Below are 23,146 nucleotides of genomic sequence, written 5' to 3'. Positions count from 1 at the left end.
ATCCTCAACCCGAAAAGGCCCCACAAGCTCATCTTTGATGATACCAGCCCAAACCAGTACTCCACCTCCACTTTGCTGGCGTCTGAGTCGGACTGGAGCTCTCTGCCCTTTACCAATCCAGCCACGGGCCCATCCATCTGGCCCATCAAGACTCACTCTCATTTCATCAGTCCATAAAACCTTAGAAAAATCAGTCTTGAGATATTTCTTTGCCCAGTCTTGACGTTTCAGCTTGTGTGTCTTGTTCAGTGGTGGTCGTCTTTCAGCCTTTCTTACCTTGGCCATGTCTCTGAGTATTGCACACCTTGTGCTTTTGGGCACTCCAGTGATGTTGCAGCTCTGAAATATGGCCAAACTGGTGGCAAGTGGCATCGTGGCAGCTGCACGCTTGACTTTTCTCAGTTCATGGGCAGTTATTTTGCGCCTTGGTTTTTCCACACGCTTCTTGCGACCCTGTTGACTATTTTGAATGAAACGCTTGATTGTTCGATGATCACGCTTCAGAAGCTTTGCAATTTTAAGAGTGCTGCATCCCTCTGCAAGATATCTCACTATTTTTGACTTTTCTGAGCCTGTCAAGTCCTTCTTTTGACCCATTTTGCCAAAGGAAAGGAAGTTGCCTAATAATTATGCACACCTGATATAGGGTGTTGATGTCATTAGACCACACCCCTTCTCATTACAGAGATGCACATCACCTAATATGCTTAATTGGTAGTAGGCTTTCGAGCCTATACAGCTTGGAGTAAGACAACATGCATAAAGAGGATGATGTGGTCAAAATACTAATTTGCCTAATAATTCTGCACTCCCTGTATATATATATGTATATATATGTATATATATATATATATATATATATGTATATATATATATATATATATATGTATATATATATGTATATATATATATATATATATATATATATATGTATATATATATATATATGTATATATATATATATATGTATATATATATATATATGTATATATATATGTATATGTATATATATATGTATATATATATATATGTATATATATATATATATGTATATATATATATATATGTATATATATATATATATGTATATATATATGTATATGTATATATATATGTATATATATATATATATATATATATATATATGTATATATATATATATATATATATATATATATATATATATATATATATATATATATATATGTATATTTATTTTAGGGATAGAGCCACACAACTATGAAAAAGCAAACCGCTCACCTCTTTTTGACTTCAAGTGCTCCTTAAGAAAAAAAACATTTATTTACGCTTTGATTAGTTTCATTAAATCGCACCATTTGTTTAAAATCAGAATATAAGAATGTGTTTGCATGAATAACAACCATACACAGGTAATTTGGTAGTGATAAAAACTAGCTACTTTGCAGAACTGATCTTGTTCCAGGGCGAGCAGCACATTCTTCTGAGCAATTTTTCTTGGCCCCTAACAGAAACGGTTTGGCAGGTGAATTTTGATGCAGTATGGTCAATGTCAGATGACCCTTAGAGATGGCAGGACAAAATGGCACATGCCAATTGTGTGTCCTTCCAAGTTATGACAGTAGCAATAGGGTCTTATGGCTATGAGAGAAATGTAAGCACAACCACTCTTCACTGATTTGCTCCCAGGCAAATACACTTACAGCATACTTTTTGGAAAAAAGATGAAGACATTTTGTTCACAGTCTCTATTAATACACAAAACTAAAGACAAAATAAATCCCACTATGTTAAATTAGTGATCTGCTCAAAAGTCTTCTAGGTTGTTATAGGTCAAGGTTTCTCTGAAGGAATGAGTTTTAATCCTGCTACAATCACTCCTCCTGGTCATCAAAACCAGAAAACATGTTCTCTGCCATTCCCACCCAGAATGGAGCGTGACTTCTTGCAAAAGATGATTTGTCCAGGACATGCTTTGCAATATACTTCTGTGAGTCACAAGGGGAGCTGTTGTCATTGAGTGTAATGTCTCTTCCAGCCAATCGTCTTACACTGCTGCATTTTTCTCCATCTTTTCAAACTATTATTCAGAGATGTGGTCTTCAGCGGCCTGAAGTCACACTGTTCCTGACAGAAGAAAACCTGCAGGAAAGGGTGGACAAAGTCTGTGAGTAAGCTCAGCACTAGCCTCTGACCATCACAACATACACAGAACCCTTTTGTGCACAACAGAAAAAATGGAGGACCCAATTATCTACCTACCTCTACAACTGATGGAAATTGTCTTTTGATGTCACAGAACATAAGACAAAATATTTTGTTAAGAGAAGTATAAAAAAACATGCTCATGAGTACATACAATGGCACTACCAAAGAAGAGAAGGTATCTACCACCGTGTTTACAGCAGTACTCTTTCCCGTTCGCTTGCTAAACAAAGGGTGAACTTGGGGAGTGACAAGGAAACCTAGACACGTTTTCAGCCTTGCCCAAATTATCCCAGTTCCTCTGTACACCAAATACTGGAGTCCATTCAGACTTGTGTACTTCAACCTGGGGCACGTTTTTTAGATTACAGCCATTTCATGAGATGAAGTCCCAAATTACATCAGGCTGTTCCTGGAAATAAGACCAATAGCCTGAAGGCACATGTGAATGGAAAATACTTCTACAGACATCATCTCATACAGAACTATCATTTGGGGCTTGACACACCAATTCTGTTTTCATAACGCATTTCTTGCCTTCCTATCAATTTCCTCAAGAAAGAAGATTCCATACCTCTGTACCCGCTCTAACATGTGTGCAATAAGTTTGTCAGAAATGCCTGGGCATGATTCTTCAGACAGAATGAAGGCATTCTCCAGCTCCTCCATTGCACTCTCATTCCCTCCAGTCTGCTTCCTTTTGTCTTTCAACTGCAAAAGAAGAGAGGCCACTTGAGATGGTTATAAGTAGTACTGTGCAAAGTCTTTAAGAAGTACTAAGTCACTGGGCAGGGTGGACTCTAAAAACAAATCAAATATTTTCACTGAGCCTGCCATCATAGAGGCTCTCACTTACTAAAGCCTAGTTCATTAAAGAAGTAAAGAAGGTCTGAGTTAGTGTGGCAACTGTGGTGCTCAATACCCCAAATTTGTATTGTTGCATTGAAATAATAACAAATTTGCACTTTGGTTAATCCCAAAACTCATTTTTATATTATCTCTCTAACAATCCCTTTCTAGACTCCTCCCTCCCCTATCCCCCACTGACTAATCCCAAACCTCATTTTACTAATACTATCTTCCCTTCTTTAGCCCTCCTTTGACTCACCGTAAACCTCATTTTCTTTTTACTAATATGACCTTCCAAATAGTACTTTCTAGACTCTTCCCTCCTCCTGCTCACGAAAAGTGCTTCAATGCCTCATCAGGGGTGTTAAGAGTTACATAAATACAACTGCAATTACAGTAACACTTTTCAATATGACTACGAGGAGACTGTGCATCTAGGAGAGCCTTGCATTACAGATTCTTCTTAGATTTCCAAATCACTATGTTTATGCAATAATTTTAAACACGATTTGTGTAATTCAATATACAATCCAGGTAAGGAGTGTGGTTACTAGTATATTTAAAGTAACTGGGAAGAACACATTTAGTTTTTGCTACAGCACACTTTTTACTTGTTGTCTGTTAAGCAACCTGCCAGGACCCAATTATTTAGGAGTTTAGTATAGATGGCACACAACTAGAATGTGCGATTTATCCATGTATTATTCAGCACAGCTCCGTCATTTTTTTCCCAGTGAGCTTGACATTCATGGAAGCCCATTGGAGGCTCCCTATTGTAATGTACCATTTTCGTGACTCCAGAGTGGGACTTCAATGTCAAGGGGCACCCATGACTTCTCCCCCTTTTAAGTGACTGTAGCTGCTGCTTTCACAACCCCGCATAGGTAGTCAATCACTGTGCCTTGTACATCATTCAGGGTAAAGAGACGTATTCTATACTACAATTGGGGGTGACAGATTACTGGCTCTCCCTCCTAAAAAGTCAATTCCTCCACAACTGAGATTCTTGCCCTTTATTATATCTGGTATATGCCTCAAGGATGCCTGCCACGTGTGTGGGTGTGTTTATACTTACATGGAGTAGTGAGTTGTGTGTGCAGGCTGGGATATCCTGGCAGGACATCACCAGCCTAGCTCAAAGGAGACTCTTGTCTTGTGCAGCACATATGAGGTCCAGAGTCTCCTTTGAGCTAGGCTGGTGATGTCCTGCCAGGATATCCCAGCCTGCAAACACAACTCCCTATAGAAAGTAGTCTATCTAGAGAGAGTTAGCAAGTCATGTGTAGTGAAGTCCACTCGTACCCTTTTTCCTGTGTTTTAGCCACTTCCCTTGGTGAGGTGTCAGTAGACGGTGTGAATGCAAACTACTAATTATCCCAGCTCAAACTGGCTTCAACGTGGGCAGCAAAGCAGAACAGCCAATATTTTGTCCAGTAACAACATGAAAAGGCTCTCTCTGGCCTGATGGAGACTTGTGACTGCAGCAACTTTGAATGGCTCTGGAAGTCTGCCTTATTCCACATTAGAGATGGCTAAGTACTACTACCCTCATCCAGTGCTTGGTTAATCTCTGTCAACCATAAACCAAAGAGGCTAAGACATCAATATTATAAGGAAGACTAGGCTCAGGAATACAATGCCTCTATATTTGCCTTTTTCCAGAGTGAGGCAAATCACAAAACCTGCACACTCACCTTACTGCTTTACTTGGAACAGGAACGGCCACATGCCAAGGATACAGCACAATATTCCAGCTTTTTGGAAAGACAGTCATGAGGACATCTTCACAAACCACGATTGCTAATGAACCATAAAGATGCCCAGCTCAGAAGCCCAGCAGAACAAAGAACTGTAACTGGGTCAAGCGATTCAACACTTTCAGGTTTCAAGACGTATGAGCCTACTTTGTCCCCGACCCTGTAGATTTGTGTTCTTCCCTTCATTTTAGAATTGTTGTCCTTTACTGTGTAGACCAGTCACTTGGTTCTAACAATACTCTTCTTTAACCAATGTTCTAGCTTTTAAAAATACACAAAATACCATTGGCTGTAAATATGATTACATTATTATTGTTTAACCAACTCAGTGGCTACTGGTGCCACAGTGACTCACTCTGGGTGCCACGAGTACCTGTGGGTACCCCTGGTACCTCAGCACTAGAACACCTCTAATTTGACCCATAGATCACATAATACGGGGCCCTGCACCTCAAAGGCATCTTTGAGACATATAGAACCTGATTACAAATGGCCTATTAAAATGTGATTCTTGCACTGACACCTCACACTTACAAGTGGTGAATGTTTATTGCACTTAGTAGTTGTTAGGTGAGCTAAAGCTCACAAACTTCATTATATTGCAGTAGGTACAACCTGCTGGAATGTAACAAAGGGAAAAGGCCCAGTATTTACCAGGACATGGGTTTTTTGTTGCAGTGGCATTGCTACTCCCCAAAAACCAGGAATATGAGATTATTATTGCATTTGATAAATGCAAACACCCCTGTGTCAGATTTGTATCAGATGCAATAAACATTGCATCTGAGAGGGCCTATTTGCAATCAGGACCATATTGGGTACTAGACCACGGTTTTGCCAAATGTTCACTTATAAAAGATAAGAGTCCAGCTGAACCCTTACCTTGACTCTGGACTCCAGTAACTATAACTGGGTCCCTTAATGGACAATGACTTAACAAGAGCATCACCAGGAGCAGTCATGATTTCTTGTGAGTGGGGACCTTGAGGTTTGGCTGTTAGGTTTCTGCCAAAAAGCAAACATGGTATGGTCACCCTTTTAGCTATACATGTGATGCCTTGTATTCCTCATCATCCTTCGGTACCACTGACAGATAGATTAAAATAAAGTCTGGATACCAGTGCCTGTATGCTGGCCATCACTCCAAACCCAAACATTTTCAAAAGACCAGAGTCAATGGGTAGAATCCAACAGAATGACATTGGGCACTGGACTAAAATGTTAACTAAAATTCTAGCAGCTACTGCAAGAGAGTTACAACGACATTTGGGATTATAACATGGGCCAAGAAGTATATGTTTGAGGCATGTGTGGCTGTAGAAACACAAGCTTAGAATAAGTCTACAAGTTGCTTTTCTTCCAAGAAGTCTTGCGAGTCATGAGGTATGGTGAACCCCCTTCTTGCCAGCAATGCACATGGGCCTCGACTCCACTATTATTGTTGTTTTCCACCGTCTGGTTCGGACATGTGCTCTTCTGCTCCATCTCAGCATCGTCCTTTCCTAGCATTTAGGCCTTAACTAACTTTGTATTGTCCTCGTTCGCAGTTATTTCTAGTTCTACATCGTCACTCATCGTCCCATTTCCTGCCTTCGCCCTTTGGGGCAAATCTTCATTTCTCAACACCCATCCACGCCATTCCCTTCTGGTGATGGAATGGACACCATTTTGATTTTGACGATGCTGCCACGCCAAGTTTCCACACACTGATCAACAGCTGCTGTGTAACTTGTGCCTTTGTCTGAATCATCAGGAATCCATTTGCGCAGCTAGCAATCCTTCCGATCAAAGAAAACACTGCATGATTGATGCACAAGAAGCCTTAAAATGTCCAGATGCACTGGTTTCACAGTCAATGCAGTCAGGTCCCACCAACAACCTCCACCAAATGCAACCTTACATTGGAACCATACTCACCTGTCACACAGGGATAGCTTACCCAAATGCCGCAAGGATTCAATCCTTCCAAACACTTATTCAACAGTTTCAGTCTCATTGGCAGATAGCAGTAGGAACATTCATGCGCCTCCTAGGGCACCACGGCATCGTGTATATCCATAGTCTCTCAAGCCGGCCTCAATTTACACCTGTTGCAGGAATGCTTAGCGCTTCAGTGGCCTCAAGAGGAAGGTCAACTGGAACATCTAGTTTTCAACTCTCTGCAGTGGCGCAATACCAACAACCTTCTAAAGGATTCATTACTCACAGGCAGGGGAGCACACCCACATGAGTTGGCTATACAGGCTGGCCCAGTCAAACTCATCTCCATATCACCTCGAGCTGCTAGCTGTTCATCTGGCGCTGAAAGCATTCCTTTCCCGCCTCATCAGCAAGGTGATTCTCATCAAAACAGACTACATGACAATCATGTACTATCTGCAAAAACAAGGGGGCAACCAGGTGACCTTAGCTATCTCATCTAGCCTAGACCATTTGGAGGTGGGCTCTCCAGCACAACATTCACCTTTTGCTGCATTACATACCAGGAGTGGACAACAACTTTGCAGATCACCTTAGCAGGAGGCACCCACAAGTTCAGGAATGGGAGCACAACCCACAAGTCCTCCTCCTATATTTCCAACAGTGGGATCACCCAGACATAGACCTCTCGCCACAGCAGAAAAAAAACAAATGACCAAACTTCACCTACAGGTTTCTACACCCACAGTTCTAGGGCAATGTACTATGGATGAGCTGGTCAGGGATATTTGCGTAGCTTTTCTACCTCTTCCACTGTTCTGTTTGTAATACACAAACTTCAGCAGACATCTCTAAATGTCATCTTAGTAGCATCCACATGAGACAACCATGGTTCACCAGATTACTACAACGCTCAGTAGTTCCACACTAGATACTTCCCAATAGGCAGAACCGTCTAACACAAGACCAGAAATCAGTAAGGTATCCAAATCCAAAATCTCTCAATCTTGCAAATTGGTTCCCGAGGTCTTAGAATTTGGATACTTAAATCTACCTCAACAGAGTATGGATATTCTTAAAGAAGCAAGAAGACCCACTACTGGAGCCTGTTATGCAGGAACGTGGAAACGTTTTGTTCACTATTGCTATTCAAAACATATTGACACAACAGCAAAGGTTAAAAACAAAATCTATTACTTATTCCACTTGCATACCTCTGGGTTAGCTTTCACTTTCATAAGGTTACAACTAGCGGCAGTCGCTGCATACCGGCAAAATAGAGAACACAACTATATTAAGAATCCCTGTAATCTAATCATTTCTAGAGGGCCTAAAAAGAGTTATTCCATCTAGGGTACTTCAAAACCCTGCTTGAAATCTCACCATTGTGTTAATAAGGTTAATGGGTCCCCCATTTGCACAGCTACACTCATGCCTTCTCCAGTTTCTGTTCTGGAAAGTCACATTTCTCATTACTATCACTTACCTCTAATGTGTCTGTTTTCAAATTCATAAGGACAAGGTGGGACTACGCACAAGCACCTAAATTCCTCCCAAAAATCTCACAGTAGCACTTAAATCAATCTATTGAGTTACCAGTATTGCACCCCCCCCAACATGACCCAGTTGCGGAAAGAGTTTTACACACACTAGATGTAAAGAAAGCTCTTATGTACTATGTTGACAGAACACAGTCATTTATTTAGGAAAACAATAAGGCCCTGATTCTGACCTTGGCGGACGGCGGAGGCCGTCCGCCAAGGTACCGCCGACAAATGACCGCACCGCAGTCAAAAGACCGCGGCGGCCATTCTTACATTTCCGCTGGGCCGGCGGGCGCTCTCCAAAAGAGCGCCCGCCGGCCCAGCGGAAATGCCCCTGCAACGAGGACGCCGGCTCAGAATTGAGCCGGCGTAGTTGCAGGGGTGCGACGGGTGCAGTTGCACCTGTCGCGTATTTCAGTGTCTGCAAAGCAGACACTGAAATACTTTGTGGGGCCCTCTTACGGGGGCCCCTGCAGTGGCCCCCAGGGGCCCCGCGGCACCCCCTACCGCCATCCTGTTCATGGCGGGTTTCCCGCCATGAACAGGATGGCGGTAGGGGGTGTCTGAATCCCCATGGCGGCGGAGCGCGCTCCGCCGCCATGGAGGATTCAATGGGGCAGCGGTAAACCGGCGGGAGACCGCCGGTTTACCCTTTCTGACCGCGGCTGAACCGCCGCGGTCAGAATGCCCTTGGGAGCACCGCCAGCCTGTTGGCGGTGCTCCCGTGGTCGGTGACCCTGGCGGTCACCGGCCGCCAGGGTCAGAATGACCCCCTAACTTCTTGTTGCATTCTGTAGGAAGGTAGCCGCTTTCTAGCCTTGTTACCCCCACTTGTGGCCTGTTTGTGAGTATATGTCAGGGTGTTTTTACTGTCTCACTGGGATCCTGCTAGCCAGGGCCCAGTGCTCATAGTGAAGATCCTATGTTGTCAGTATGTTTGATATGTGTCACTGGGATCCTGCTAGTCAGGAACCCAGTGATCATAGGTTTGTGGCCTATATGTGTTCCCTGTGTGGTGCCTAACTGTATCACTGAGGCTCTGCTAACCACAACCTCAGTGTTTATGCTCTCTCTGCTTTAAAATTGTCACTGCAGGCTAGTGACTAATTTTACCAATTCTCATTGGCACACTGGAACACCCTTATAATTCTCTTGTATATGGTGCCTAGGTACCCAGGATATTGGGGTTCCAGGAGATCCTATAGGCAGCAGCATTTCTTTTGCCACCCATAGGGAGCTCAGACAATTCTTACACAGGACTGCCACTGCAGCCTGAGTGAAATAACGTCCACATAATTTCACAGCCGTTTTCACTGCACATAAGTAACTTATAAGTCACCTATATGTCTAACCCTCACTTGGTGAAGGTTAGGTGCCAAGTTACTTAGTGTGTGGGCACCCTGGCACTAGCCAGGGTACCCCCACTTTGTTCAGGGCAAATTCCCCGGACTTTGTGAATGCGGGGACACCATTACACGCTTGCACTACATATAGATCACTACCTATATGTAGCGTCACAATGGTAACTCCGAACATGGCCATGTAACATGTCTAGGATCATGGAATTGGCACCCTAATACCATTCTGGTACTGGGGGGACAATTCCATGCATCCCTGTGTCTCTAGCACAGAACCTGGGTACTGCCAAACTGCCTTTCCGGGGTCTCCACTGCAGCTGCTGCTAACCCCCCCAGACAGGATTCTGCCCCCCTGGGGCCTGGGCAGCCTGGTCTCAGGAAGGCATAACAAAGGATTTCCTCTGAGAGAGGGTGTTACACCCTCTCCCTTTGGAAATAGGTGAAGGGCTGGGGAGGAGTAGCCTCCCCCAGCCTCTGGAAATGCTTTGATGGGCACAGATGGTGCCCATCTCTGCATAAGCCAGTCTACACCGGTTCAGGGATCCCCCAGCCCTGCTCCGGCGCAAAACTGGACAAAGGAAAGGAGAGTGACCACTCCCCTGACCAGCACCTCCCAGGCGAGGTGCCCAGAGCTCCTCCAGTGTGTCCCAGACCTCTGCCATCTTGGATTCAGAGGTGTTGGGGCACAGTGGACAGCTCTGAGTGGCCAGTGCCAGCAGGTGACGTCAGAGACCCCTCCTGATAGATGCTTGCCTCTTTCAGTAGCCAAACCTCCTTTTTTAGCTATTTAGGGTCTCTCCTATGGGCTATTCCTCAGATAACGAATGCAAGAGCTCACCAGAGTTCCTCTGCACTTCCCTCTTCTACTTCTGCCAAGGATCGACCGCTGACTGCTCCAGGATGCCTGCAAAACCGCAACAAAGTAGCAAGATGACTACCAGCAACATTGTAGCGGCTCATCCTGCCGGCTTTCTCTACTGTTTCCTGGTGGTGCATGCTCTGAGGGCTGTCTGCCTTCACCCTGCACTGGAAGCCAAGAAGAAATCTCCTGTGGGTCGACGGAATCTTCCCCCTGCCAACGCAGGCACCAAACTTCTGCATCACCAGTCCTCTGGGTCCCCTCTCATCCTGACGAGCGTGGTCCCTGGAACACAGGAGCCAGGTCCAAGTGTCTCCCACAGTCCAGTGGCCCTTCTGTCCAAATTTGGTGGAGGTAAGTCCTTGCCTCCCCATGCCAGACAGCAAACCTGTGTACTGCGGGATTTGCAGCTGCTCCGGCTTATGTGCACTTTTCCAGGACTTCCTTTGTGCACAGCCTAGCCTGGGTCCCCAGCACTCCGTCCTGCATTGCCCAACTCGCTGAGTTGGACTACGACGTCGTGGGACCCTCCTTTGTGACGCTGAGTCGAACGCTGTCCTCAGGTCTTCTAAGTGCCTGTTCTGGTACTTCTGCGGGTGCTGCCTGCTTCTGCGGGGGCTCTCTGAGTTGCTGAGCGCCCCCTCTGTCTCCTCCTCCAAGGGGTGACATCCTGGTCCTTCCTCGTCCCCAGCAGCGCCCAAAATCCTCGAAAGCGACTCTTGCAGCTAGCAAGGCTTGCAGCTAGCAATACCGCTTGTTTGCGGTATTTCTACGTGGAAACACTCCTGCATCCTCCAGCACACGGTGGGACATCTCATGATCAAAGGAGAAGTTCTTGGCACCTTTCGTTGTTGCAGAATCTTCGGCTTCTTCCACCCGGAGGCAGCCCTTTTGCACCTTCATCCGGGGTTTAGTGGGCTCCTGCCCCCCCCCCCCCGGGCATTTGCGTGACTGTTGGACTTGGTCCCCTTCTTTTACAGGTGCTCAGGTCCAGGAATCCGTCTTCAGTGCTTTGGTAGCAGTTGTGGTTCTTGTAGAACCCCTTATCTCAACTACACTGGCTTTCTGGGGTAGTAGGGTAACATTACTCGCACTTTTCAGGGTCTTGGGGTGGGGTATTTTGGACACCCTTACTGTTTTCTCACAGTCCTAGCGACCCTCTACAACCTCCCATAGGCCTGGGGTCCATTCATGATTTGCATTCCACTTTTGGAATATATGGTTTGTGTTGCCCCTAGACCTATGTCTTCCTATTGCATTCTATTGTGATTCTACATTGTTTGCACTACTTTTCTTACTGTTACTTACCCGTTTTGGGTTTGTGTACATTACTTACCTCCTAAGTGAGGGTATCCTCTGAGATACTTTTGGCATATTGTCATTAAAATAAAGTACCTTTATTTTTAGTAACTCTGAGTATTGTGTTTTCTTATGGTATTGTGCTATATGATATAAGTGATATAGTAAGAGCTTTGCATTTCTCCTAGTTCAGCCTAAGCTGCTTTGCCATAGCTACCTCTAACAGCCTAAGCTGCTGGAAACACCTCTATTCTACTAATAAGGGATAACTGGACCTGGCACAAGGTGTAAGTACTACAAGGTACCCACTATAAGCCAGGCCAGCCTCCTACACATTCTCAAAACTACATAAAGTAAGAACAATTTCCAAATCAAGTATTTCATGTTGGAATGTAAAATGTATCCAAACTTGTTACGCTAAAGCCAAACAAACTCGTCCTATCCCCCACAAAAGCTCACTCAACTCGCTAAAGGAAGCTTCAATGGCATTTTTAGGGAATACACCCATAGCTGACTTATGTAAGGCAGCTACATGGAACACACTGCATGCATTTACAAAACATTACTTTGTAGATGTGATGGCCCATCAACAAGCCAATGTGGGTCAAGTGGTTCTAAGAAATTTATTTCAAACTGACCCATAGAGGTTAGCCACTGCATATGGAGGAAAACTGCTTTACAGTCTATGCTAAGCATGTGTATCTACAGACACACATGCCTCAAACTGAAATTTTACTGACCTGCTGCTGTTTGTGGCATATAATCCTGTAGATTCCCTGAATATGTCTGGGTGCAACAGATGTCCTGGTGCTGCAACCTGCTGTGTGTCCAGTGGCATTCTCAGCATTACCTTAGGGTTTTTTTGGAACGGAAGGTGAGGTACAACAGGCAAGAGGCATTGTCATGGTCAGAGGCAAAGCACAGGTTATTCATTTCATGGTGGTCTGCCAAAGGGTATTTCGTGTGGCAGCATTGACAGTTCTGGAAAGGTGTCCTATGAATCACCTGTGCAATGTTCTCAGGCAATGGATGGCTGGAAAAAGTGCTGGTCCCCCCACAGGGGTCCAGGCCCAGGACGCCTCATGGCAGTATTCTTTGGTCTGTCAAAGTTTGTGCATGTCAGTAAGAAGATGATGTCAAAGCTCAGTAAAACCAGACAGAGTGATGGAGGACTGACCAAAGTTATTTAACAAAAACCATGCTAGGAACATGATAACATCTGAGCTCACTTACTGCACATCTGAACCCAATGGCAGAGAAAAATAATCTAACATGGAGTTGGTGCCCATGCACAATGTGAACTAACAGGAAGAGTTACGCCACATCTCGTGACTCAAAATAATTCTTCAAACAAAAACAACCTGCAAACGTCACTAGATGTCCAACACTAGACGGCATGAGTATGATGTGTATCTATAGTTAAACATGCTACAAACATTAATACACAAAATATGTCTCTAAAGAAAATGTACCCTTTAAAAATATACTGTAAAAAAATACAAAATTAACTTACTACTCAAAAAGATTGAGAGCCCCACAAAGAAACTCCACAAAATAGTATCAAAGATCTGCAATGCACTTCTGTGATAACACATCAAACACTGCAATCACTTTCTCAACTACTCTAAAACTTGAATACTCTACTCATCAAACAAAATAAGCCTAATGTAACTATACAGGAATCTCCCCTATAAGCATGCACAACACATGGGCGAGAAGTAATATTTAAATTCACCAGGCATGTGTACTATGCACTCCTACTGGTTTGCAAATGGGGATACTATTTTCAATGCGGTCTACATACTAAAAGGATGTATCGCAAATTGTCCATTCAAGTGGGGGGCATGAAAGGATCTTCCTAATGGTAATTTGTAAACCCTGTAAATGGCTGTGAATGGATGGATGTAAGCCTGCAAGTGACAGACGACATCACTTCCTGTATGTGTTTTCCAAAATGGGAACCCTTCTTGAAAAGTACATGTATTTATTAAAGGAACAGGCTCTGCTCTTTTAATAAACATCAGGAGGAGCAGGCAGTGATCTAGAATTTGCCCTGGGGGCCATCTGAGATGACCTACAGACCTCAGTAGATAGAAGTGGAGTAGATGCAGTACTACTCCTCGACCTATCCATACCATTCAACACTGTACGTCATCAAACACTACCATAGAGACTAAAGAAAATTTGTACTGAAGAAAGGATCCTTGACTGGCTCTCCTCCTACGTTACAGACTGATCTAGCATTTTCTCAGGTCCACCTTTCATATCTACAACATACAATACCAAGACAGGAGTACTTTAAGGCTCAATCATCTACCACTGCTATCTTGATATTGTAATTAATCCACCTTAAGAAACGTATTTCGCTTCTGGGATTCCCACAGAAGAACCAAGCAATTACTTCCCTTCTTACGTCAAGTTTGGATTATGCAAATGGTCTGCATCATGAAGTACTGGTTTCGCATGAGAAAGATCCAGAAGCAGAAAACTTGCCCTTTAAACCGACAGATCATGTCTCCCATGTTATAAAGGCCCTTCACGAGCTCCTTGGTACTAGATGATCTACTTTCAAGACACTGTGCATTATAGACAGGTAAAAATACATCAAATACTCAATATTCTCACAGCTAAAGTTTCAAAGTACTCTCAAAAAGGACACTGCATTCCAGGTTAGAAGCCTAGCTAATCAGACCAATGGACAAAGAGAAATGGCACCTCCCTTTTCTGTACAAGATGCTAAATTACGATACTCGCTTCCAGCGAGAATATGAGCCATTCCCAACTACCCGGTATTCTGGAGAAGTGCGGGCTTCTTCCTACTTGATTTCTGGTATTTAGGAGGGTGGTGAATATGTGATGTTTTCCTATCTGAATTAATTGGTATCAGTGGGTCCAGCCTTATTTTGCTACTTCTCTGCAGCATAAGAAACACTTGATACTAATTAGTACAAACAAAAACATCAAACACATAAGACTGTCTAAATGTCTTTTCATTACCATCCACTGCACAAGATTGAGACTACTATACCTATAGTCTAAGGCAACTTAAACCAGAGCAGATAATTGGAAAATCTCTGACAGCATTAATAGGAACAAATAAAATGGAAATTAAAATAAGGGTACATGTGATGCACTAGAGCATACTATTGTCTAACTCCAATACATTCTTTGGGAACCAACTAATTGTGAAGCATTACTCTGCATGACACTCTGCATTCCAGATCTACATGATGTCCTGCTGACCATTCACCCTAAGCATAAAATACAAACTGAATAACTGGCATAATAAATGGTTATCCTTACTTTCAGAAGTCCAGCCGTCAACTTGAACATGAGCCCTTCTCTGGTACTTAAAGTGTGATGGAGGACTGACCAAAGTTATCTAACAAAAACCATACTAGGAACTTGATAACCTCTGAGCTCACTTACTGCACATCTGAACCCAATGGCAGAGAAAAATAATCTAACATGGAGTTGGTGCCCATGCACAATGTGCATGAACAGGAAGTTACACCACATCTCGTGACTCAAAAGAATTCTTCAAACAAAAACAACCTGCAAACGTCACTAGATGTCCAAAACTAGATGGCATGAGTACGATGTGTATCTACAGTTACACATGCTACAAACATTAATACACAAAATTTGTCTCTAAAGAAAATGTACCCTTTAAAAATATACTGTAAAAAAAAAAATTAGCTTACTACTCAAAAAGATTGTAAACACAGAGCCCCACAAAGAAACTCCACAAAATAGTATCAAAGAAGTGTTTAGAAGATAAATTGGCAATGTTTTTGGATAATCACATATTTTTCATTCAAGAGGTCAACAGTACAGCAGGTAGCACTTCGAAAGAACTGTACAGCATATTCAATCGAGCACACTACAGACTTCAAATGGCATAGTAAATTGGCAATGTTATGACGATCCTGTGCAACTAGATTTGTTCACCATCTATATGTAACTGCACAATAAACTTGCATGAGATGACTACAGCAAAATACGCAACAGTGTGTGAAAATAGCATAACAAACTGCATGATAAGCATGACCAAATCACCAACACTGTACTCCGAGGGAGTAGCGTGCTACCCATTTGCAAAGAACTTCAGCGCTTCATCCGGGGTAGGAAGTTTAATATAAATACTCATAACCCTACCTCTTCAGATGAATCAGTGAAGCCACCGTATTTACATCTTGCAGTCAGCCAATATATTTTTCCCATTTACCTCTGGGAGGAGCCAGACATTGAGGCATTACTAATTATGGTGCAATGTATTAGGGAGACACTCACGTATCTAACATCTCTGTAAATACCCCAGCAAAATATATGCCAAAGCTGCAACCACTGGTAACTCTGAGGGAAATTCAAACTCCTCTTTAAGATGTGAGATGGATTTAAAAATAGTTGATCCTGTAATGTCCCTGAAAGCAGAAACCCTAATGAGCACTTAAATCCTCTGAGGCAGGGCCCATCACCATGTAGCACCCTTTCGTCTCAGTGCCGCTGCAGCCAGCCATCATACCTTAACTGCTTGGGCCTTGGTCTATGAGTGTGTAATCAACAAACCACATCATAAAAGTATGGCATGAAAGTCTTACCCCACTTGGCACTTCAGTAGCAGCTTAAGCTCAATCACTGATGATAAACTCAGAAGCGACAGGAGGCCATAGCTACCATGGGATCCATTTTGTATTTATTACATTCAAGTGGTGCCTAAGATGGAGGTTTTGAGAGTGATCCCAGACAGCAGATATTAGTTGCAGGACTCCAGCCCCAGGACATTCCAGAGTTCCTTTCTAATGGGTTAAACCAAGGAGTGTTTCAAGGAGAGGCAGAGGGCAACTTTGAAGCTACAGAGTTTCCACCGTTCTTTCCTGCCCCAGTATTTTCTGTAAGGGCTATGCTCCATACATTTACAGGTAGCTAGGTGGTGCAGCTTCTCTTGCCTTTGTATGCTTGCTCTGGGTTTCTCCGGTCTGGAAACAACCAGCTACACTCCACTTTTCTGCTCAAACCTGGTGACAAAGACCTTGGCTGAACCAGCCTAAGTGGAATAAGCAAAAGGGCAGAACTGCCCAGAATCGGTTCAGAACTGACCTACTAGAAACCACAACTTGACATTCCATGTGCCTGTGGGCGGCGTATATATGGTAGTAGGCCACTCTCTCCAATGAGAGGTGGAGTACTAGATCCACTGGGACCCATCTTGGATGAACACTGGTTTAACAAGGGACAAACTGGATGGTAGAAACATCTTAACAAGACAGCACTGCCTGCATTACTGTGCTAGGGGTGGGTGGGACACCCAGCCATTAAACTTGAAGGAGACGTGGGACAGAGCTACCATTCAAATTTCAATGAGCGCCTTTTAAGAAAAGGGTTGCTAATTAGTTCTTCTAGCAGCTAGTGTTGAAGTTAACAGCCAACACGAGTTTCAAGGGTGACCCCTCTTCTTCAGGGCTATCAGTCAAACAAAAAGCTCCTCAGCTGATTATTCTCTAAGGGCACATGACAAAAACTAGTCTCTCCAAACAGTAGCCCATTCAAACTGATCTTCTGTGAAGTGTACTATTCGTCAAAATGTCTGGACACCATGTACTGACATCTTGACGATAGGCACACTTTACAGAAGAACGGTTTACGTTATTTTTACCGGATGTGGATTATTGAACGTATCTGCTCCAAGGAATTTTTTATTCGCTTTGGACAGCATCTCAAACTGCTTCCATTCCATAGATGATGGTGCGATTAGTGATCGTGAGTTGAATGAAGAGACACAACTGTTACCCAAATCGCCCATCGGTTTGGATTGAATGGGACATTGTTTGATGAAGAGTTAGACCAGTTGTTGCCACGTGCCCTTATAGAATTAATAAGTAAGGAGCTTTTTGTTTGACCAACAGTCCTAGGAAGTTGGGGGGGGAGGGGGTCACTCCCGAAAAACATGTTGGCCGCTAAGTTCAACACTGACTGCTAATACTGAAACTAGTTGTCGAGATCAGAATTGAGGTGAAGAACTACACCTGAATAAAGAGCAAACTTTTTTTAAATATCTAGAAGCCAAGAACACTGCTAACAATTCCAGTCATTGAAAACTTAACCCAAACTGAAGGCATCATCCTTGTGATTTTGATTGTGGTTCTCGATAGACAAGATTCAGACAGCATTATTCTATGAGTAGAAATGATTCTGCAAATTTGGGATATTAAGTCATAATTAAGCAAGAAGTTAAGTTTTGCCTACTCACAAAACATCTTTGTGAATTGTGTCCTGTGTATATCAGACCCTCCTCTGCCCAATGTATATACACTCCATTAGAGTTTATCCTGTACAAGGTGGAACAACATCCAATACTAATCCCTTACCTCTTTGAAAACAGGAATGACAAGTGTGGAGAGGCACTGCGATCTTGGTAGACGCTCTACTACCTGGGAATGGAAATCAGAGAGGGAAAATAAATTAATGAAAACAGTAATTGATGCCAGGCTTAAATGTTACAGCAAGTTTGAGTTATAGTGAACAAGTGAGAACATTTTTTAAGTTCTCAAAAATGCAGCTAATCAAATAGAGTCTATTGTAGAGGTGAGACGGTTATAACAGTTTTGTAGAACTTAGAACCAGTCTCCAACTGGGGCTTTCTATATTTCCTATTCTTCACACATCAAACACCTTACATTCCTAGGATCAACAAATAAGATGCCATAGTATTGGGATTTCACTTAAACTAAATAACTTTGAGAGTTGTAATCTTTTTCCACTTCAACTGGACTGAATGGGCTGCACAGCCAAAATGCAAGTGTTTTTTAAGAACAGCCTATAATTGGAAAATGGTGTATCCTTAACAAAAGTATACATTGTAAACAGATGAAGATAAGGAAGTCTGTGGTGTGGGCTTGCTAGGAAATGCCAACAGTCTGAGCAAGAACCCAAGCCCACTGGATAAACCACCACCATATGTTTGTTTTCCAACACAGCCCTAGCAATCACTAACCTCTTAAGCACACAAATGTATTTTATCCACTAAAACCTCAAGAGCATCATATTCAAATTGTCTGCCTTGCACTAAGTGGCAGACATCACAAATACCATGGAAAGATGTGTTATTCTCTGGTACACCCTCAATTTATCAGAACTTTGTGCCTTTATTCAATGACCCAAGTACTACCTTTCACCAAATTTACAGGTCACTGGACATAAAAAAATAAATAAAAAAAATCTTTGATAAGATCAAGGTCCTAATTACAGCATCATCGGTTCAATATTCTAACAATATCCCCCTCAGAGAATTTAATCTCCTGGGCAATTCATCACAAAAGAGACAAAACTATTATTTGATGAAGGCTTCTAACCACAGAGTCCTCAGCTTTAGAATATTCCCAGGTGCAAGCCTGGGACTGGAGTTCTTTAAAGCACTGGTTATTAACCTATGGTCCTGCAGGCCCTTGGGGGTCTACGATGTCTACTCATGGGGACTATGACTATTTAAAAACTAAAATTATAACAGAGTAAATACACATAAAAAAGCAAAATTAAAAAATGGAAGTGTTAAAATGCTATGCAAATGTAAAGGAATTGGAAACTAGAAGCTAAAAATTAAGTTGGTATCCTGTACTTGATTTGTGGGAGCAGTGCAAACGCAGCAAACCAACTCTAATTTGAACAACTGATTGCCTTAAGTGAAAAAGCACTGATCGGCGCTGACAAACAGAGCATGAACGAGGAGCAAAAAAAGACAAAGATAGACTAGTGTCTAGCATATTGCTTCATCTTTTACAAATAAACTATATTTTGAAAAGCTCCACATTAATACTAAAATTAACTTAACATTTTGCTTTTTTTTATACTTTTATGTTGTGAATTAAATAAAATACTTTCTAATGTCTGCATCTGCCTGAGGTATACTAGTTTCTATATGATTGTGTAATTTTTACACTCAAATCATGGAAACCATTTAGGGCTCCCTGACTTTCAGTAGTGATCCGCTGGGGGTCCATAGAAGGCAAATGGTTTAGGACCACTGCTTTAAAGAAATAGTTAATATGCAGACCCCCAGGTGGTGCCGGACTCCGAGATGGGCTTGCAGCACCCTGGAAGTGACAAAACTGAGTCACATATAGGTGCCACCCCTAGCAATAATTCCTTCTCTCCCAGCACTCAGATGTGAATTTGAAGCTCCACTCCCAAATTTGTCATCAGACTAACACTGCATTCCCAAACTAGAAACAACAGTGTGTAAGAGAAGAAATAATGTCACCTGCTGTAAGTTTTAAGCCATGCTAAGATGGGAAGTTTTAAGCCATGCTGTGATGGCAGGAGGCAGTGGTCTGTAATGGAGCCACACAACCTGTCTCTCTGGTGTGTTGGATCCTGCTATGACTTGAAGTCATTTGACTAGAGCGCTCTAATGTATCAAAAGTTGATCACAGTGGGAAGCCAGGTTGAATGCAGCAAGAGACATAGCTGAGGGCCGTTTCTGAACCAGATCACATGGCCTCTCTCAAGTCAAATCACAAGCCCAGGAACATCAGAGCATAAAGCTCAAATCCCTTTTGATCAAAAGGGACTTGTCTCCCTCTCAAAGATACATTTTTTGTAGCTTCAAACAAAATACATTCTGAGATTCGAATTTCTACACCCTCTGGCAGAAGAGCAGCCTCCATGCCAACTTATTAACTTGAGATAGGAAACATGGTAGACTGTTACCTATGAAATGCCTTTGCATTACAAAAAGATGATGTGTTCTGGGCAATGAGCAGTCTTGTGAGACTGAATATTTGTTGATACTGGGTTTCAAATCCTTTTTAACCGTGAATAGACACTCATGAAAACACACTATGAATATATTTATTATTTTATGAAAATCAAGGTCTTATTCTAGTTCAAAAATATGTATAGTTAACTATAACATGAATAAAATAGTTGTAAAATTACTATCCACACTACAGCTTGACTCCTGATGTAGTTTTCAGGTATGGGGCAAAGGCTAATCCATTCGATCAGGCAAAGGCAGAGGGGTATACCAGCTATGCTCTCAGTATAGTCTTAGGGTTATGTAGGAACATCTAGAAGTCATTTATAATGGTTAGTTTATTCATCCTCTTTACCATGTTCGTAATGCTTTCTACTTTTTGTTTGATCTGCCTAATTATCGCAGCTCATTCTCTCTATGCAAAACTTAGATTGTTTCAATAAATGTATTGAAAACCTATCTTGTATCTCTTTTATGTTTCGCCTGGGCATGCATAAATAATACCACCAAAGGGTGAAATCTGCTTCCACGACTTCCTTGGGAATCAGAGTGTCATGTTCAGGTTGCCACAATCACCTTTCACCCTGGCAGGATTTGGGCTGGCGATTTCTGACAATGTGGATAGACTTAGTCTCCCACATTCGGAAGTTCTGTCAACCTAATATGTAGTCCTATTATTTTAGTAGGAACCGCTTACGTGGCTCCACCAACGTATATAGGTCAAGTACTTATTTAATTGGTCTCATAAGTAGTGTTGTCTTGTGTGCCAAAGATGCCCTATTCACCTTGTGGTGGGGATTATACTCTCCTTAGCGTTATAGGAAGCTCCTATATTTGATTCAAAATGAATGTGAGGCAACCCATGCCCTGGATTTGGGGATGAAACTAATGAGCAACTTTGCCACAGTATCCTCAATTATTTTATATAATACTGAAAGGAAAGCAGCAGCACTGGTCATTTGCCAATTACTTGGGCAGGTTCCATTAATAGGTCAGGAACGCAAGTTACTAAACATTACTGCTGAAACTTATATGGAAAATGTCACTTACCCAGTGTAAATCTGTTCGTGGCATGTAGTGCTACAGATTCACATGCTATGCATAGTTCTTCTGACATCTAGTCCTGGGCTCGGAGTGTTACAAGTTGTTTTTACTCAAAGAAGTATTTTCGGAATCACAGAATCGAGTGACTCCTCCTCTTGGTTACAGTGTGCATTGGCATCGACTCGATTGTTAGATTGTTTTCCCGCAAAGGGTGAAGGAAGGAGTGATAGAGTATAAGAATACAAAGAGCTGTTCATGCAAATGTAAATGTATATACATATGTGCAAATGTTAAACTTAAACGACTACAGGCTTCCGGGGAAGAGGGAGGGTGCATGTGAATCTGCAGCACTACATGCCATGAACAGATGTACACTGGGTAAGTGACATTTTCCGTTCGATGACATGTGTAGCTGCAGATACACATGCTATGCATAGACTACAAAGCAGTTAGTCCTCCCAAAAAAGCAGTGGCTAGCCTGTAGGAGTTGAAGTTGTTTGAAATAGTGTTCTTAAGACAGCTTGGCCTACAGTGGCTTGTTGATGTGAAAAAACATCAACACAGTAGTGTTTTGTAAATGTATGAGGAGTTCAGCATGTGGCTGCTTTACATATTTCAACCATTGGTATGTTTCCTAAAAATGCCATTGACGCACCTTTCTTTCATGTAGAATGTGCTCCAGGAGTGATCAAAAGTTGTCTTTGCTTTGATATAGCATGTTTGCATACTTCTAACAATCCATCTTGCTAAACCTTGTTTTGATATAGGATTGCCTTTGTGTGGTTGTTGGAAAGCAATGAAAAGTTGTTTTGTTTTTCTAAAATCTTTGGTTCTGTCTATATAGTACATAAGAGCTCTTGAGATCTAGGGTATGAAGAGCTCTTTCTGCCACAGAGTCTGGCTGCGGTAAGAAGACTGGCAATTCTACTGTTTGGTTGATGTGAAAAGGAGATACTACTTTTGGTAGACATTTTGGATTTGTTCTAAGTACAACTTTATGTTTGTGCACTTGGAAAAAAGGTTCTCCAAGAGTGAAGGCTTGTATTTCACTAACTCTTCTTAAAGAAGTAATAGCTACAAGGAAAGTGACCTTCCATGTTAAATATTGAATTTGACAAGAGTGCATGGGTTCAAAAGGTGGTCCCATGAGTCTGGTAAGTACGATATTTACATTCCACGATGGAACAGGTGGTGTTCTAGGGGGAATAATTCTTCCACAAAGGCTTTAACAGGAACTCTGAATAGAGAAGTATGTTGAATATTCTATAAGCATGCAGATATTGCAGTGAGGTATCTCTTGATGGATGAGAAAGCCAAATGTGACTTTTGCAAATGAAGTAAATAACATACAGTATCTTGTATGGATGCAGTAAGTGGGTCAGTGTTTTTAGATTGACCTAAGTATACAAAGCTTTTCCACTTGTTTGCGTAGCACTGTCTAGTAGTAGACTTACGTGCTTGTTTAATTACTTCCATACATTCTGGTGGAAGTTTTAGGTAACCAAATTCTATGACTTCAGGAGCCAAATCGCTAGATTGAGAGCACTGGGATTTGGGTGCCTGATTTGACCTCTGTTCTG

At 42.4% G+C, this 23,146-nt stretch overlaps 1 protein-coding gene across 1 annotated transcript in view; it reads right to left on the bottom strand.

Annotated features, from left to right (window-relative positions):
* Positions 1-1,283: 1,283 nt before the first annotated feature.
* STK25 (serine/threonine kinase 25) overlaps positions 1,284-23,146 on the bottom strand; it is a 316,673-nt gene continuing 294,810 nt past the window's right edge. Inside the window, exons 9-11 of the mRNA XM_069213631.1 lie at positions 18,139-18,201; positions 2,759-2,895; positions 1,284-2,121 (exon numbers count right to left, since the gene is read on the bottom strand). Coding sequence (XP_069069732.1) covers positions 2,082-2,121; positions 2,759-2,895; positions 18,139-18,201 — 240 coding nt within the window. The 3' untranslated portion in view covers positions 1,284-2,081. The remainder of the gene's footprint in view (positions 2,122-2,758; positions 2,896-18,138; positions 18,202-23,146) is intronic.

Source organism: Pleurodeles waltl, chromosome 11, assembly GCF_031143425.1.
Source record: "Pleurodeles waltl isolate 20211129_DDA chromosome 11, aPleWal1.hap1.20221129, whole genome shotgun sequence".
Lineage (NCBI taxonomy): Eukaryota > Metazoa > Chordata > Amphibia > Caudata > Salamandridae > Pleurodeles > Pleurodeles waltl.
Note: the sequence above shows the minus strand (reverse complement) of the source record. Positions and strands in the feature narration are given on the sequence as shown.